General features: G+C 40.8%; 2 protein-coding genes across 2 annotated transcripts; both read right to left on the bottom strand.

The window, feature by feature from the left end:
* Nucleotides 1-745: 745 nt before the first annotated feature.
* Nucleotides 746-5,646, bottom strand: LOC122967455 (cyclin-dependent kinase 5 activator 1-like). The gene is made up of 3 exons (XM_044332126.1): nt 4,979-5,646; nt 2,915-3,562; nt 746-2,716 (listed from the first exon to the last, which is right to left on the bottom strand). The coding sequence occupies exons 2-3, from the start codon at nt 3,428-3,430 to the stop codon at nt 2,225-2,227; spliced, it is 1,008 nt and encodes a 335-aa protein (XP_044188061.1). The 5' UTR covers nt 3,431-3,562; nt 4,979-5,646; the 3' UTR covers nt 746-2,224.
* A 4,914-nt stretch (nt 5,647-10,560) lies between these two features.
* LOC122967454 (trichohyalin-like) lies at nt 10,561-12,627 on the bottom strand. Its single transcript, XM_044332125.1, has 2 exons — nt 12,453-12,627; nt 10,561-11,705 (listed from the first exon to the last, which is right to left on the bottom strand). Exons 1-2 carry the CDS (start codon nt 12,480-12,482, stop codon nt 10,722-10,724), a joined length of 1,014 nt encoding a protein of 337 aa, XP_044188060.1. The 5' UTR covers nt 12,483-12,627; the 3' UTR covers nt 10,561-10,721.
* Nucleotides 12,628-14,301: the final 1,674 nt, after the last annotated feature.

Here is a 14,301-nt window from a genome sequence, read left to right as displayed (position 1 = left end):
TCACATCAAGGAGTCTAGCTTTCAGCAGTTCAGCGTGGCGACCGCTCAGTCTCTTCTGTAACGTGTGGTGCGGTGTGCCCAACACAAAGCAGCATGCTAGGAAACCTATAGAAGCACACATGCATGTCAAACAACTCAGTGAATAAGTAAGCCATCAGGTCAGCGGACCAGAGAGTCTCTAAATATGGGACGACTGGACTGGACCGCACCAGACAGGACAGGACAGGTTCAAATCAGACCAGAGCAGATAAACAGAGAGAGAGAATCTATGTAGTTTTAGTTTGTTCAGGTTACTGTGGAGAGCAATGAACAGATGAGAAAGGGGGGGCGGGGAGGAGGGGGGGCACACTTCAAACAGCAGAGGTCCCTTGAGCCAAGTGGCGACAGCAACATCAAAGCGTTTTGTTTTGGAAGAAAAGTCGCATCAACATTTGTAGCGTCTGCTCCTGCCTGCACACACCTGGAATATAATCACATTTTCTTTCATTCTGTCGTATGTAACCATTGGTTGAGACGGATCACATGATCTGCTCTCTGAACACATCCTTCACAACCCAGCTCCACCAATCATTCATACAGTATGATGCACACAACATGAGTGCAGTATTTTAAAACTGAAATTTCTCTCTTTCTTTCTTTCTTTCTTTCTTTCTTTCGTTCTTTCTTTCTTTCTTTCTTTCTTTCTTTCTTTCTTTCTTTCTTTCTTTCTTTCTTTCTTTCTTTCTTTCTTTCTTTCTTTCTTTCTTTCGTTCTTTCTTTCTTTTTTTCTTTCTTTCTTTCAATAAAACATTTTCCTGTGGTCATTCAGGACAGCAGCAATATGGACTGCAGGAGAAAGTGCAAGGGAACAGCAAGGAATGAGATAAATTCCCATGTAAATATGCCCTTTAGGAGTCAGTATTGCATTTTCCCATGTTTTTGTAAATGTAAACAGCTTACAGCAGGGCTTGTTTAATGATTATTAATCTGTGCCCATTGGATTAGTATTTCATACTCTTAAATTCGATCAGAGATTTGACTAGATAAACCCAAATGTTCCCTTAAAAGTATAGCACAGTACTTTATGTAATGGATGAATGAACCCACTACAGTACCATTATGTCAAATAGAGATGTTAATTTGTCATTCTGACACGTTTGCAGACTAGTTGTGTTGTGGTTGATTCTAGCTTATCCATGTTGTGATTTTATCATATTCAAAGTTTCAACCGTGGGCCTCGCAGCCAGAGTTGGAGAGTGCAATAAGCTTGGGCAGGACAATAGGAAAAAGGTAAAGTGGAGTTGGCAATAAGCAGGTGGTCATGTGCAAGGACATATGAAGTGACCTCATGCAACGTGGTTCTAGTTTTTCAATACCCTGACATTTCTCTATAGCGAAAATGCCTGGATACTATCACACAATATCCTTTGTATCAATATCCTGTAGCTTTATATTTATAATATTCACCCTTAATTATGTTACTCCGTGTTGTCTGGCGTTTCTAACCTCTTTCAATCAAAAGACAGAAAAACACTTGCTACTTCACCAGGAATATCAGATTTCATTTCTTATCTCACTGAAACAAGGTAGAGGTCAGACTGATGCGTGTCTCTGGGCCTGAGGCAAAAGATAAAAATGATAAATATGTCTTTCTTACAGCCTGTTAATGTCAAATCACTAACCCTGCTGGTTAGGCATTTGATAAAAACAGCTTTGCTTGTCTCTGCTGTCAGTTACATTGTTCTTGAAAAACAAATGATCATATCTTTGCCTTAAAGCTTGTTATTGTCGCATTCTGAGCCGAGCAACCAGGACGTTGGATACCAACAAGTAGCCTATCAGTCTTGAGAATCTAATCAGATCCAATTGTGTCCAATAATGTATCTGAGTGTGTGGCCAGCACCACAGCAACTGTTATCTGCTTTGTGGTGGTAAAACTGCCCTGTAGGCCAATTGCTGCGTTCAGGTGAGACACTGCAGATCAGTTACTCCCTCTGTCTGAAAGCCTATAAGCGTTTAGGTGCCTCATTACCCACCTCAAACAATATAAACGTCATGTTTGAAGCTCTTTGTTCTGGGTTACAAACAGGAAATTCGGTTAATTATAGACCAGTAGAGACGCCAGACAACAGCACTGCTCCCAGTTAGCGCTACACTGCTCAACATTAGTCCACCTGTCCTCAGCCTATTAAACCCATCAATCTTCCCACCCATCTATCCTTTCTTCCCCCCTCCCAGGTCCCTCTTATCGGTCAAGGCCTATAAGGAGTTTGGTCTTCTCCTCCTCTTTCTTGCTTTCATTCTTCAGGTCAGCAAACACCTGGGTGAAGAAGTGTGGGTCGGTGTTGATCTGGAGCATCTTGCCGCTCATGCGGTTGATGATCTCCAGGCAGCGGTCCCAGAAGGCTTCCTTCTCCGCCTCGACCAGGAAGGGCTTCAGCGGGTAGGAGATCTCGTTGCCCATGTAGGAGTAGGAGAGGTAGAGGCAGGTGAGCAGCGAGGCCTGCAGCTCGCGCTCTGAGGCCACCTCGGCGGAGACCACATCGCGGCACAGCATGTAGAGGAAGACCACGTTGGCCGGAGTGATGAAGCCCTGATCCTGCCAGCCCTGTAGGAGGAGGGAGCGGTCCACACTGCGCAGCCACAGCACTGGATCTGTCGGGGATAGACGCTTCAGTCTGTAACACCGACGGCACAGGAACTCGCCCAGGCTGCGCATCAGTTCACTGGTGGAGGCCTGGGTTGAGAAAAGGGGATGGAGGGTCAGCAAAGAAGAGGAAAAAGGAAAGAGAAAAAAGGGAAGGTAAGAAAGAGGATTGGGGAAAAGAGACAGCAGAGTGTGAATCTCTAGAGATGACAGAATGCTTTTAATTTAATGACAATTTGTCTATGATTACAAAAAACCCCAATAAGAAACCATAAGGGTTAGGGTTACCTGGACAATGACACGTTTTGGCGTGCCGGCTGCAGTAGATGGCTGGATCCCAGAGCCTGTGAGGGAATTCTTTTTGGCAGCGACAGTAGCTACGTTAACCAGGGTCTTGGAGGTGGGCAGGTGGGAGGAGGTAGTGGTGGTGGTGGCTGAGGGGTCCTGGTTGGATGAGTAAGACGAAAGGTTTGCACAGGACTGAGACTTCTTCAGCTTTAGGCTATTAGAGCCTGAATTGGCGGTGGCGACGGCATGGCCATCCGGCGAGCTCCCTTTCCCACCATCCCCGCCATCTGACTGCAGCTTCTTGGAGCCCTTCCTCTTCGCTGATACAGCCACAATGCGTTTCCATGGCAGCACACTGATGATTGAAGGGCGTTTGAGGGATTTTGCAGCGGCGGCGGCAGCATCCTTGGCGTTCTTGCTGTTCTGGACTGCTGTGTAGTGGCCCACCGTGGCCGGGCCGTCCTCAAACAGCGCTGCCTTACGGTAGCTAGGGGACAGTGACAGCACAGTACCCATGATGCCTGGCGAGGGTTAGCAAAGGGACACAGGAAGGGTGGAGTGGGGAGCAGTGTGGGAAAAGCTCTTCAATTGGTCAAGACAAAGAGCTTTGAGAGGACCAAAGTGACTCACTTCTGGAGGATGTTGAACCTGTGAGCAAAGAACAGGAAGGAATGGCAATATTCTCCATTATATGTAGTAAACAAAACAGAATTAACTCAATAATAACAAACACATCATTTACATCCAAATTCAGTGTGGATCGACCTGCCTAGATATCTCTTTCCACTGTGTTTTTGCTGTCTCCCAGTTACCATGACAACTGAGTAAAAACTCCATCCCCTCTCTTTTGATAAACTACTGTTAGATGAAGGTCAAAGATGAACTGTCATACTCTAGTTTTTTCTTGTTTTTGTAAATAATGAGCGAGGGGAAAACATATCAAAGTCCGCTTACTAGCTTTTGCTCAGCTTTTAAGTTCATCACAGTCTTCTGAGCAGATGGAGTTTGCTCAGTTGTCATGGAGATGCCGCTGCCAAGATAACTACTTCGACAGTGCTGTTACTGTCCTCCGGCTACCATGACAACTAAGCAAACTCCATTCCCTGATGAAGACCATGAGATGTGGTTGAGAGGCCCAGAAAAACTACTTAGTGGACCTTGTTTTAAGATTTTTTTTTTTTTCTGTTTCAGAGGTTACGCTTAAGGTTTTGCTTGTTTTTGTGAGCAGTGAGTGCAGATGAAACCTATCAAGATTTCAAAATGTAACTGATTGTATCAAATGAAAATACTTAAACATTTACCTCTGATATAATGTCAGTTGACAGAACATTATGTGTAAATGGTTTTATTATGTTTTATCACTGAGATTTTTTCTAGATGAAAATTTAATAAGAAATTCTATGGCTACTTAATTTGGTGGCATTCCCTCACACTAGTAATGTAGTGGTCACATAAAGGAGTCTCATGGTTTATTTTCCAGTCACACAAAATGAGCATCCCTGGGTATAAAGGGACCCCAGCAATCATGAACCAAATTTCCATTGGGTTTTAGCCTTAATCTCTATAATTAAATCATGTCTCTATCTCTCTCTACATACAACATATATTATGCATCCTCGCTCACCATAGCGCGGGCCTGCCGCCACTCTAGCGTTCATCAGTATTATATAAGAACCAAGATAAGGCCACAGAGGCATGAGAAAGAAATGTGCGCAAGCATCCATCTTAGCTTCAAAATGGAAGCCCTGAAAACAGCCCACCCCCCCACAACACAAGGCATCTTCAGAAACAACAGCTGATGTTTTCATACACACACACAAACATAATAAAATAAATATGATGGTGTCTTCAATGCTTGTATGAGCCATTTTTGAGCAACATAGATCCTCTAAATATGAAAAATAGGAGAGCTTTTCTTACACACCTGTACATTAAATGTTGGTGTGTATTTATTGTTAACTGTTGAGCATGTATATTACGCTATTTGGGCCTGCTTTTTAGGCTGTTTTATCATTTGAAGAGCTGTTTTCATATAAAGCAAAACAATTCGCCATGTTTTCCTACCTTCTAATTAATCGACTCTTCTTGTGAAATCCATGTATCACACCTTGACCCCCTTTGCTGCTGTGCAAATGTGGTCAAAATGTGACTGCTTCCCACCCGTTCTGCTCGGTTTCCACACACCGCGGCCGCCAACGCAAGCTGCCCGGGTTCCAGGGCGTGAAAACGGCTCGGTCCCTGCCAATGTAAACCCCCAGCGTTACAGGCCGACAGGTTTATCTTGTCCCGGTGGGTTACTGCCTTTTTTCCCCTCAAATCTTCATTTATAAAAAGTCCCTCGCTCGTCGATGGAAACACAGATACAAAGCAGGTGCGAGATGTGTTTCACTCCTTCGCTCGCTGCGAGTGGGAAGATGTCTTCCATTGAGAACCGAAAATCTATACGGTCACGGTTATTAATGTCCCGCTATGATGCTCACAGCTTGGACAAACCTGCCTCTAACATAAATGAAACAACACATATCGATTAAAAAAAAAACCTAAATCAACACAAAAGCGGAAAATTCCAAGAGAGAGAGAGAAAAAATGGCCACTATGAGTTCCAAAAATAGAAAGCAGCTTATTCCCTATGCAAACCTGCGAGAGGGAGAGAGGGAGACCCGTTGCTTTGATGCGGGCATCTGCAGTTATTCGGGTTGGATGTGGGAGCGAAATGACGCCTTTTGATTGGCTGCTGCCGGGATGCTGCTGCTGCTGGCCGTCGCTGTCGCAGCCGAGCCGCTGAAGCCATTGGCCGCCGACAGGCTCCAGCCTATCGGAGAGAGAGTTCGCTGTCCGAGGTGCTGAACCAGCCGACCAGATGTGTTAAAGCTGCTGCTGTGGAGGAGGAGGAGGAGGAGGCTGGCTGCTGAAGACAAGCACGGAGGATTTTGTGAATCAGTCTGAGTAGGCCAAGCCCCTGTGGGTGTTAAATCCGTCTGCAGACAAATGTGTCGAGTTGCTGTCCTATTATTACAACTGTGTTTCATCATATTGTCATTCAATATCTGTTCATACACCAGCAACTACTTATGGATGTCCACAGGAGGGGTTGTAGTTGCTGACAATAAACACGTATATCTGCTTGCTTCATTATATTGTGTTCTAAATCATTTAACTGTTTATACACTACTTACAAATGCTAAATAGAGAGATTTAAAGTAAAGTGTTACCAGTAAGGTTTTATTGTGCAAATACCTTTTCAAAAAATGCTACAGAAAAAGTAAAATAAGAATAAAAATAAAGGAAAACAATTTAACTTGATGCTAAATGGGAAAAAGAAAATGGGACTCTTTCTACTTCTCTCAAATCACACAGATCATAATATACTTCTGTAATTGAATATTTTTGATTCAGCCAACATCAGTGGTCAGAGGAAGCAAACTAGTTCTCAACTGTACCACCAAAGATCTTTAAATTCTAGATAAACCAGATGTAACATATGATATAGGGCCAAACCTGTGTTAAACATGCATACATGAGCTTAATTTTGGCTTTGAACTAATTTTCTTCAATCTTTAATAAAAGCTTACCTTTTCAGATATCACATGACAACACCAATGATTCCTGTAGATATACAGCATATCAACCTCCTCAAAGACCTAGTAAAGCTCAAATTTTTGATCACCTTGTATGTATCTCCATTCTGTAAAGATTATGAAATACTCCATAGCCCTATTAGTTGTTGAATACAGTATGAAGAATAACCAAGGTCACTGCATATTTTCAGTTTATTAATAATTGAGCCTATACTCCCAACATAGTCTAAAAGAGACCCAATTGCAATCTCATAAGTCTTAAATTCATCAAAAGAAAAATGTACATGCATTAACTTATTCAAGAGGTTTAAAAAAAACTACTCATTTCTTTCTTTCTGAAATGTGTTATTTATATTTTGCTGCATGGTTTATTGCTGATCACCATTTTTAGCACCACATGCTAACCACATTTAACATGTTCTGTAGATCAGACTCAGCTGCTAAAACAACATCATCAGTTTATAACACAATACCCAATTTGGTGTCCTGACTAAATAACTCCCTCTATGTGTAGAGATTAATCATTCATACATATTGAAAAAAAAAAGTTGGAGAGTGAAACCAGTCAGTAAACATGTAAACATTGATTTCAACTGGCCAACTGTACAAGCTCTGGATTGCTTTAGAAAATCTACAATCCACCCCTACTTTGGGTTTTCAAGGCAAGCAGATATATATTAATCCGATCAAAAGCCCTTTGATTGTCAATGAAAAATGCAAAAGTTGGTTTGCTGCTTTGTCAATTCTACTTTTAGAATAATACTACTAAATACTCTAAATAGCCAGTTGTTTGGTATATTAGAATAAAATTTTTAGGCTGTACTAAGAAGGCAGATGCTGCTATAATTGAGGGGTATTCTACAATTTGGTTCTATTTAGAGGGGAATGGAGACAGTGTTCAATTGGTAGACATCCAACTCATATATCTCAGTGGTGCTTAAAGAGTGTTCTGATCAGTGAACAGCAGGTGTCTCAGTTTTTCCTATAATTAGCACCAAGTTATAGCACCCCACTACAGACACATCAATTCTGTGATTCCCTCTTGTCTCTCCAGATGAAATTCATTGTACTAGCAGTGTGTCATCCAGCATCCAGAGGACCACCTGTTATCTACTGGCATTAACACATTGTGCTTTTTCAGTCATAAGCAAGACTCCATAAAATCATCAAATCTGTAGGCTGCAAGGTAGAAGGTGAATTTATCTGAATGGCTTTCTTCCCACATACAGCTCTACCCACAGGCAAAGGATGCCACTGAGTTAAACGGCTGGAGGGATTTGTAAAGCCTCTTAAAGAGGCTGCTGCATCTGAATGTGGAAAGAGGAATAATAGCTGAGCTCTGCATGATTTATCACAGTCAGTCACCTGGTTGCTGGCTGTATGTGTGTTTATTGATTTTCAGTTTTCCCAAGGATGCATTCAACAAAACAAAGAGCAAAGTAAAACAGCACAGCACAGAAAAGGCATATAACATCCCCCTCCCCCACCTACCACCCTCCTATGAGCATACATAGAAATAAAGATGAAAAAAACCACAATATATTTTCTAAGGTCACACAAAAGCAATACAAGGGTTATACAATAGCTCCAGGACACAAAGTTTGACCCATTTTACTTTTGATCTCTGTTTAAAATCATTAGCAAAGAGACTCAAGATATGAGTGCATTTATACTGCAGCATTTTCACACTTAATTTTAAGACATTGGGCATTATAGCATACCAGCCCCCATCTGTCTGAGATATCAATATAGCCTATAAATACTTTCACCAAGCTTATCTTTTGTTTACTGAGGAAAAGATATCTGGCCATTAAGATGATTGAAGACAGTCTGTTTGAGACTGAACAGAGATTGTTTATGGGCTGATTATTGTATAACTAGAACATAGTTCCATGTTCAGCGTGACACACAAGGCTGGACTGGCAACCAATCCCCTGACTTTACATCTAGTGCCACAAGCTGGTCAAAGTTTTCATTATCTGATGAAATATCCCTGAGGATGTATTCTAATCATTTTATTATTTACAATTTACAAACTTTTTATTTTTGACATTTTTGGTTCAGAGTAAAATGTCTCTGCTACTATTGGATGGATTGCAGGCATGACATTCATGTACAGGATTAATTATTATCACTTTGGTGATCCTCTGACATTTTTTATCTGGTGCCATCATCAATTCAAAACTTAAATTCATCAAATATTTGGTTTATGACCAAACTTTGTGTTTAGTGCTAATTAGCAGACATTAGCATGATAACACACTAGACTACCATCCTGAGCAGAGTAAACATGGCCTCTAAAAAAATCAGCATGTTAGCATTCTCATTGTGAGCTTGTTAGTATGCTGACACTAGCATTAGGCTCAGACCACTGCTAAGCACAGCAAAACCTACCTGATGATATGAAGAGCTGCAGTTCCATCAGTATGTTCAAAACCAAATTAAAAAATCTGCTAAAAACAGCTCAGCTCTGTAACCACTGATTCTACATTTTTATCTCAGGGTCTTCTCATGAACATGAACAATCTTGCTTTTAATATGACAAGCTTACATTATTAATTTCTAGTTGACATTGTGGGTGTATGTGATGTGCTATTGTGTGTAGCTTTGTATTTTGTATAATGTGTCCTGTGTGTTTTTTGCTTTGTACTGTTTGTTATTGTGCTGTTATATTGTGCTGTATATATATTTAATTGTGACCTGCTGAAGGGACTGCAGATGAAAATTAGCTATAAGCTAACTAACTGGTGCAGTACATCAAATGGTAACATTTATGTTTAACACTGTACATGGTCCCAATATATACATCAATGAATAAATAAAAACCTATGTTATTAATAAAATTTCTATATACCATGAGAGAAAAATCATCCGTATCACCTGCTTCTACAAGTTAACCATTTATTGTCTGTGTGCAGATGGGTATTTAGCTTCCTCCCGCCTCTCTGCTGATGCTTTGAAACTCAAATAAAGTTCAATTATCTTGTTAAAATATTTAATTTCAAAAGTTTAACTGCTAGACATAAAATGTCTCCTATCACACCAAAAACATCCTAACTCAGTGTATGTGCACTGGAGATTTCAAGTTTCAACATGACACTTGTGTAAGTAGAATATATTGTTACAAATCATGCTCGTAAGCCCATCCCTTAAAATCCCTTGTTGAGCACAGAGAAACTTTCTACTTTCAGCAGAATATGAAAATATGAATATGAAAACATCCTTCTAGTGTCAAACTCAGTACATCATTCTGCACAGAGAAGCTCAAACATCCAACTGTAGGAACAAGAAGAAAAACATATTTTTGAGTGGATGGGGACTTTAAAGGTTTGGTTGTTATTGCCGTAAAACTTGTGAAAAGTCAAATGGATAATGGAAACCTTAAATAATATAAAACCACACAACCATAGAGAATAACCAGATTACAAGGAGAAGTATAATATCTACAGAGCCAGACTAAACCTTTTTGAGACCCTCAGCGGAATTTGTTTTTCAGGCAACAAACAGCTGCTTAGATTGCTTGTTATGCCTCAGGTCAACTATGAGTCCCTTTATCAACCCTCATCATGATGAGAAATTAAATAACTGGCTGCAGTATCATTTCATAGAATTATATATTTTGTAGCAGGAAAGATGGGTGTTAGGATAGAGGAAAGGGGGTAGGAAAGGATGGGGTTAGGATAGAGGAAAGGGGGTAAGGAAGGATGGGGTTAGGATTGAGGAAAGGGGGTAAGGAAGGATGGGGTTAGGATTGAGGAAAGGGGGTAAGGAAGGATGGGGTTAGGATTGAGGAAAGGGGGTAAGGAAGGATGGGGTTAGGATAGAGGAAAGGGGGTAAGGAAGGATGGGGTTAGGATTGAGGAAAGGGGGTAAGGAAGGATGGGGTTAGGATAGAGGAAAGGGGGTAAGGAAGGATGGGGTTAGGATAGAGGAAAGGGGGTAAGGAAGGATGGGGTTAGAATTGAGGAAAGGGGGAAAGGAAGGATGGGGTTAGGATAGAGGAAAGGGGGAAAGGAAGGATGGGGTTAGGATAGAGGAAAGGGGGTAAGGAAGGATGGGGTTAGGATAGAGGAAAGGGGGTAAGGAAGGATGGGGTTAGGATTGAGGAAAGGGGGTAAGGAAGGATGGGGTTAGGATAGAGGAAAGGGGGTAAGGAAGGATGGGGTTAGGATAGAGGAGAGGGGGAAAGGAAGGATGGGGTTATGGTGTGTGGTGGTGATGTCAGGGAGCTACTGCTGTCCATGTTGATCCAGACCAGCAGCAGCAGCCATCATGCCATCATGGATTTCAATTTTGTTGCTACGACGCCTCCAGAAGCCCCTCTTCTTCTTTTTCTTTTTCAAGGCAAGCTCCTGAAGCTGGATGTTTTGAATAATCAGGCGCTTTATCTCTTCGTTCGAGGTCTCTTCACGCTGGGTCAACTCTCTGATGGTCTGCTCCTTTAAATCGAGCCCTTCTTTGAAGCACTCTGCCATCTTGAGATGTTCCCTTCTCAAAACCTCCTCATGGAGAGTGGGTTTCTTTATAGATTCTCTCTGTTTGAAACGCTGCTGTTGGAAAATGAGCTGTTTTTTGAACTTCACTTCCATCATGAGGACTTGCGTTCTAAAGGACTCCTCTTTCTTAGAGAGCTCCTGTTTGGAAAACTCCCTCTCCTCAGAGAGCTTGTTTTCATAGCTCTGCTTCCTCTCACTGAGCTCAAGATTGAAAGTCTCCTCCATCTTGGAGAGCTTCTTTGTGAAAGTCTCTTCCTTCTCGGAGAGCTCACATTTAAAGCTCTCCTCCTTCAGAGAGAGTTCCATCTTGAAACTCCTCTCCTTGGAGGCCAACTCCTGCTGGTAGCTTTTCTCCAGAGCCTCATGTTTGGTTTTCCAATCGTTTTTGCTCTGCTCAGCTTCCACTCTCTCTTTTACCAGGGCAGCTGTCTGAGCATCCAGCATTTTTCTGAGCTCTGTGACCAGAAGTTCTGACTTTGCCAGCTCCTCCTTCAGCCCGCTCATCTCAGAGATCTGATCTTCTTTCTCTTTTAAAGTGTCAAGCATCTGCTGGCGCTCAGCTTTCATGTTTTTGATGGCACGTTTAGCTGCAGAGTTCTTCTTTTGCAGGCTTTTGTTTGCCCAAACCAGTGTCTCTTGTTTTTCTCTGAGACAGTCCATCTCCTTTGTAAGTCTTTCTATTATGAAGGACTGTTCCTCCATCTCCCTCCTAAAGTCCTGTTGAAAAATAGTGAGAATAATTTGTCAGGTTGGCACTATTTAGTGTTTCACTTACTCCTAGAGGTGTTCTGGTATTTATTTGACCAGGTTTTGAGATACACATCTCTCTGACAATTCTTCCACCACCCTGATACAATAAAGGTGAATGGAATTTAATTTCTGGTTCTCTCCATATTGAAAAATCACATTTTCAAAAGCAACATTTCTCATCAGACACAGAGTCCCTGTTGCTTAAAATAATAATATTAAGGACCACATAAAATAAATATGAATATATTAAATATGTTAGATAAAATAAATAAATATAAATACATCACTCCACATACACTGACAATTGTAGATTGAAAATGAAATAAAGCTGCAGCTGCTGGCATCAGTGCTGTAGCTTATTATGTGCAAACAATATATGATAATTAATACATTTAAACTCTGTAATTCTATTTTGTTCTCATTTGTGCTTATAAGTCCAAATGCAATAAATCCTAAATAAAGTCGTCATACAATATCCTTAAATAAATAAATAAATATAAAATTGAGTATGAAAAGTTGCTAATTGGTGTTTAAAAAAGCGCCCTACAATCTGCACATATCTGTGTGTCTTTTTTCATTTAATTTATTCATTTTTATAGGTTATTTTTCCAGTTGTGTGCTCCCAGAGCAGCTGTTCTGAGCCTTTGATTCAGGTTAGGTTAGAGAAGGAAAGTGTCTCTTGATCAAGTTTTTACTGACAAATAAATGTCTTACCTTTTTGGTTCTTAGATCTCTTTTCGCCATTTCTAAGATGCTGTTGTTGAAATTCTTCTCAGGGTAACAAACTGAATGAAGATATTTGGAAGTAGTTGATGATTTCTCTCCACTGATGAGGATACTTTCTCAGCTCGAGTGTTGAGTCCAAATGACTGTTGTGGCTGTGGAGAACTTATACTTTGTGTATGTATTCTAGAATTCTTCATGGAATGTAAATGTAAGTCTTTAATCCATCATAAGATAGCATTCTATGAATGTGTGATGTCAATCATGCAGCCAAAAGGCCTGAATTAGTTTTACTAATGAAGTTAGTTGTACTAACATAAACGATCAGAGGCGAGAGAAACTACCCAGAGAATCACACAGAGTGAACAGGCTTTTGCTCTTGTCCTGCTGTTTGTCAACATGTCCTCATGTACAGTACACACCACACTTAATGTATCTCCAATAAGTCTTCCTTTAATATCATTATCATATTTGAAAAATGTCATATTACAACAAGCACAGTGCCCATTCAAAATGTGCCTGTTCAGAACAGGCCAGAAGTTGAACCATAGAAGCAGTTTATGGCCTTCCATTGGTTGAGTCTGCTGCCAATCAAATGTGTCTGCACTCCTACTGGCTAGTTTTACTGCCTCCACCTCTGTTTTTTTCTCCTGTGTATGCTCATTCTTCTCTCTCGGGCAGTTTAACTGAGCGTGTGCCTTTGTCCTGTTCAGCAAGTCAGAGCCCAGAAGCCCCGCCCTGCTGTGATGTGACAGTGTTTATATCCAATAGCCCATGCTGCACAGACACAGCTGAGTGGCTCGCTGTTTGCTTGTTCATTCAAACTTTATTAATATGAAATGTGTTGCACCAAATTCGACACTGCATGTCCTTGAGTCCCCAGCAATACACCCGCAGAGTGTGAAGTTGATCAGATAAATGGTTCTCCAGATATGTAAAGGACACACATACATACAGACAGACAAAGATTTCTTGTTTTTTAGTTAGATGAACTGCAGTGTCCGTTCAAGACATGTCTGAGACATCCTGCAGTAAGTCTTGAACGTACATGCCAATTTTCATTCACAGTACACAGTTCAATGGTAGAGCTTAAGTCTTAAACTTTTTCATATCATTAACACTATGGATGAAAAAACTCCTATCAGCTGGACTATTGTACAGCACTTCTATCCTGTGTTTTGAAAAATGCTCTACAAAATATGGAAGTCTCACGACTTTGAAGAATGAGAATTGTAGCATGAAGAGTATTTGTATGAAGATTGTCTTCAGTAAATTAAGACACAGTCAATCTAGAAATAAAAATAGTTTTGGATGACTCATACAGTAGAAACTAGCATTACATGCTACTGCAGACAATTCTATCACCACAGTGTGGATGCAGCCTTTTCAAAACCAGCAACATCACCTCAAAGATAGCTGTCAATTTAAAAGCAAGACGTCTTTGTTCCACAGACATCGACTCATTTATAAAATAGGGATGTGCAGAGAGCCCAGTATTAGTATTTGTATCTATATTTGTTGAGGCAGCAGAATTATTTATATTTGTATTTGTATTTGAATAAAAGTGGAAATAGGTGTAAAAATCCTGTTTTTGTTTTTATTACGCTTTTAATTTTAGGATATTAAAGTGTTCAAATAAGTGTTTATGAGTAAACTATCTTACATAGGAAGTCCCCACACCGGGTCTCAAACTCAAGTCTCCCAGATCATAGATAACTGTGCTGACTACTGAGCTAAACCAAGAGCATTACCAAAGTGCAGACAGACCTCTACTTGTTTATACACCCATAACACAGAGACAGCACAGTGTGTAATGTGCAGGGAAGAACTTGTTTTGCAT

This window comes from Thunnus albacares, chromosome 17 (assembly GCF_914725855.1).
Source record: "Thunnus albacares chromosome 17, fThuAlb1.1, whole genome shotgun sequence".
Taxonomy (NCBI): Eukaryota; Metazoa; Chordata; class Actinopteri; order Scombriformes; family Scombridae; genus Thunnus; species Thunnus albacares.
This window is presented reverse-complemented; position numbering and strand designations above follow the sequence as displayed.

Bases quoted from the DNA above. Each gene is read 5' to 3' on its own strand.
- LOC122967455 (XM_044332126.1), bottom strand. From the start codon at position 3,430: ATGGGTACTGTGCTGTCACTGTCCCCTAGCTACCGTAAGGCAGCGCTG. The intron at 2,717-2,914 runs GTAACCCTAACC...TTCTCAACCCAG, and splicing joins CAAAACGTGTCATTGTCCAG to GCCTCCACCAGTGAACTGAT.
- LOC122967454 (XM_044332125.1), bottom strand. From the start codon at position 12,482: ATGGCGAAAAGAGATCTAAGAACCAAAAAG. The intron at 11,706-12,452 runs GTAAGACATTTA...ATTTTTCAACAG, and splicing joins GAGATCTAAGAACCAAAAAG to GACTTTAGGAGGGAGATGGA.